This window comes from Echinops telfairi, unplaced genomic scaffold (genome assembly GCF_000313985.2).
Source record: "Echinops telfairi isolate 266 unplaced genomic scaffold, ASM31398v2 ScPeMD7_655;HRSCAF=1070, whole genome shotgun sequence".
Taxonomy (NCBI): domain Eukaryota; kingdom Metazoa; phylum Chordata; class Mammalia; order Afrosoricida; family Tenrecidae; genus Echinops; species Echinops telfairi.
In genome coordinates, this window is record NW_022104553.1 from 25,055,895 (window position 1) to 25,057,823 (window position 1,929).

The following is a 1,929-nucleotide window of genomic DNA, read 5'->3' on the forward strand; positions in this document are numbered from 1 at the left end:
CCTCACCCCCACCCTCGCGGTTTCTTCCCAATCCTTCCTCCCACCCGGGTCCCTCTGCATCCCGGGCTTTCCCGCCCCGGCCCCCTGCCCAACAGATTCTCTGATCCGACTTCGCGGACTCTCGATTGCTCGATCCCCAAACCGCTAGGTCTCTCCTGTAGGGTCTCAAGGGATCCTTTGATTATCGGGCATCGGACTCACGAGGATTCCTTGTTTTCCCAGGATCCCGCCATCCTCGGGTCCCCTCACCCTGCCAGATCCCTCCGCTGGGATCCCCGCGCTCCCACCACCACTTCATAAGACCCCGTGGATACGGTGATCCGGTGGCCAGGACTCCCCTTTGCCAGACCCCGGGTGGGCGCCCGGGGGCCAAGCCCGGGCCAGCCCCCCCACCCACCCACATGGCCGCCCCCACCCATCCCTCAGGGCTCCCAGGCTGTCCCCGACCTGGGTCCCCGCCACCCACCGGCCCCAACTCGGAGCTCCAGTCGCCGCCGCCGCCACTGCTGCTGCCCCAGGTCGCGGCCCCGGGCCCGGGGGTCTCCTTTCACATCCAGATTGGGCTGACCCGAGAGTTTGTGCTGCTGCCCGCCGCCTCCGAGCTGGCCCACGTGAAGCAGCTGGCATGTTCCATCGTAGACCAGAAGGTGCGGGCGCGGGTCCCCTCCAGGGGGCAGCGGGAGGGCGGGGGGGGGCGGCAAGAGGGGGTGCAGGCAGAGGCAACCTGGGGCCTGGCATGGGGAAGGGGGACAAAGGAGGCCTGAGGCATTGATGACCCCAATTGCCTCCCTGCCCCACCCCACCCCGATCGAAAGAAAACTGGGCAGGGGTGGGGTGCCCCAGAGGCCTCCCCAAAATTACGTGTCTCTGCATGTTGTTTTCTGCAGCGGGCAGGGAGGAAGGGAGGGGCCGACCAGGTGTAGGGAGGGGAGGAAGAGGCAGGTGGGGGCCACAGATGTCTAAGGACCCATTCCAACCTCCTATTCGGTGGAAACAGTAGAAATTGAAGCCGGGCTGGCCTTCAGGATCAGATGACACGTGCTGGTGTGGGCAGCCAGGGGCAAGTGAGGTTTCTGAGCCCAGTCCTTACCCTGCAGGGTTGGCCCGCCTTGCAGCCCCAAGACCTCTGGGTACCTGTCCCCTTTCTTCACGCCGCCCCCCAGGCCCCCACCCCAGGTCTGATGTAGACCTATTAAAGAGGCCTCTCCCCCAAATCTGCCTTCACTTGGGCTACCAGGGTAGGGGGAGGAGTTTGGGGGCGGGAGGTTGGCAAGAGGCAGCCAAGCGGAAAATCCAAGTCTTTGACTCCCGATCCTGGAAGGTAGAACAGGGACCTATGTTTTGTTGGTAAAAATGTTAAGACAAATCATTCCAAATCGTTGGCATCTTCGGATCCTGGGCAATTTGAACTTTGCTGACTTTCTGAGTGTTGGAGCCCAAGCGAGCGTGTTGAACTCCTCCACCGTTCCAAGGTTGGAGTGTGCTATCTTTCCGTTGTGGGAAACCCTAACGTGTTCACGGGCTCGGCTTTTTGAACGCTAGGTGGTTGAAATCTAGGCAGGCGAAAGGATTTGAGTATTTGTATCCTAGCGGTCCGGTTTCTAGTATGTTCCAACCGTAGACTACAGATGATCCAGGGCGTTGAAATCCTAAGGCATCCTAAGAACCAGATTGTTGGCATCCCAGAATGTTAGAACCACCCCACCCCACCCCCACCCACCCCAAATATCCAAATCCCAGAATCTGCTCAGACTCCTAGAAGTGACTCTCTGGGGCCTTTGACACAAAGGACTTGCTTCACCAGTTTACATACGAGGAAACGAACTTTAGAGAAATAGCTATTTAAACAGACCTGGTCCCCTGGGACTCCCCTCCGCTAGACTCCCGCTAATGAGAACAGATAGGGCTCCGCCCTGCCCCCCGCCCCCC

The 1,929-nt window shown here is 60.3% G+C and overlaps 1 protein-coding gene across 1 annotated transcript in view; it reads left to right on the forward strand.

Moving 5' to 3' along the window:
• Positions 1–401: 401 nt before the first annotated feature.
• PRKD2 (protein kinase D2) overlaps positions 402–1,929 on the forward strand; it is a 28,387-nt gene continuing 26,859 nt past the window's right edge. The window contains exon 1 of the mRNA XM_004710394.2: positions 402–647. Coding sequence (XP_004710451.1) covers positions 402–647 — 246 coding nt within the window. The remainder of the gene's footprint in view (positions 648–1,929) is intronic.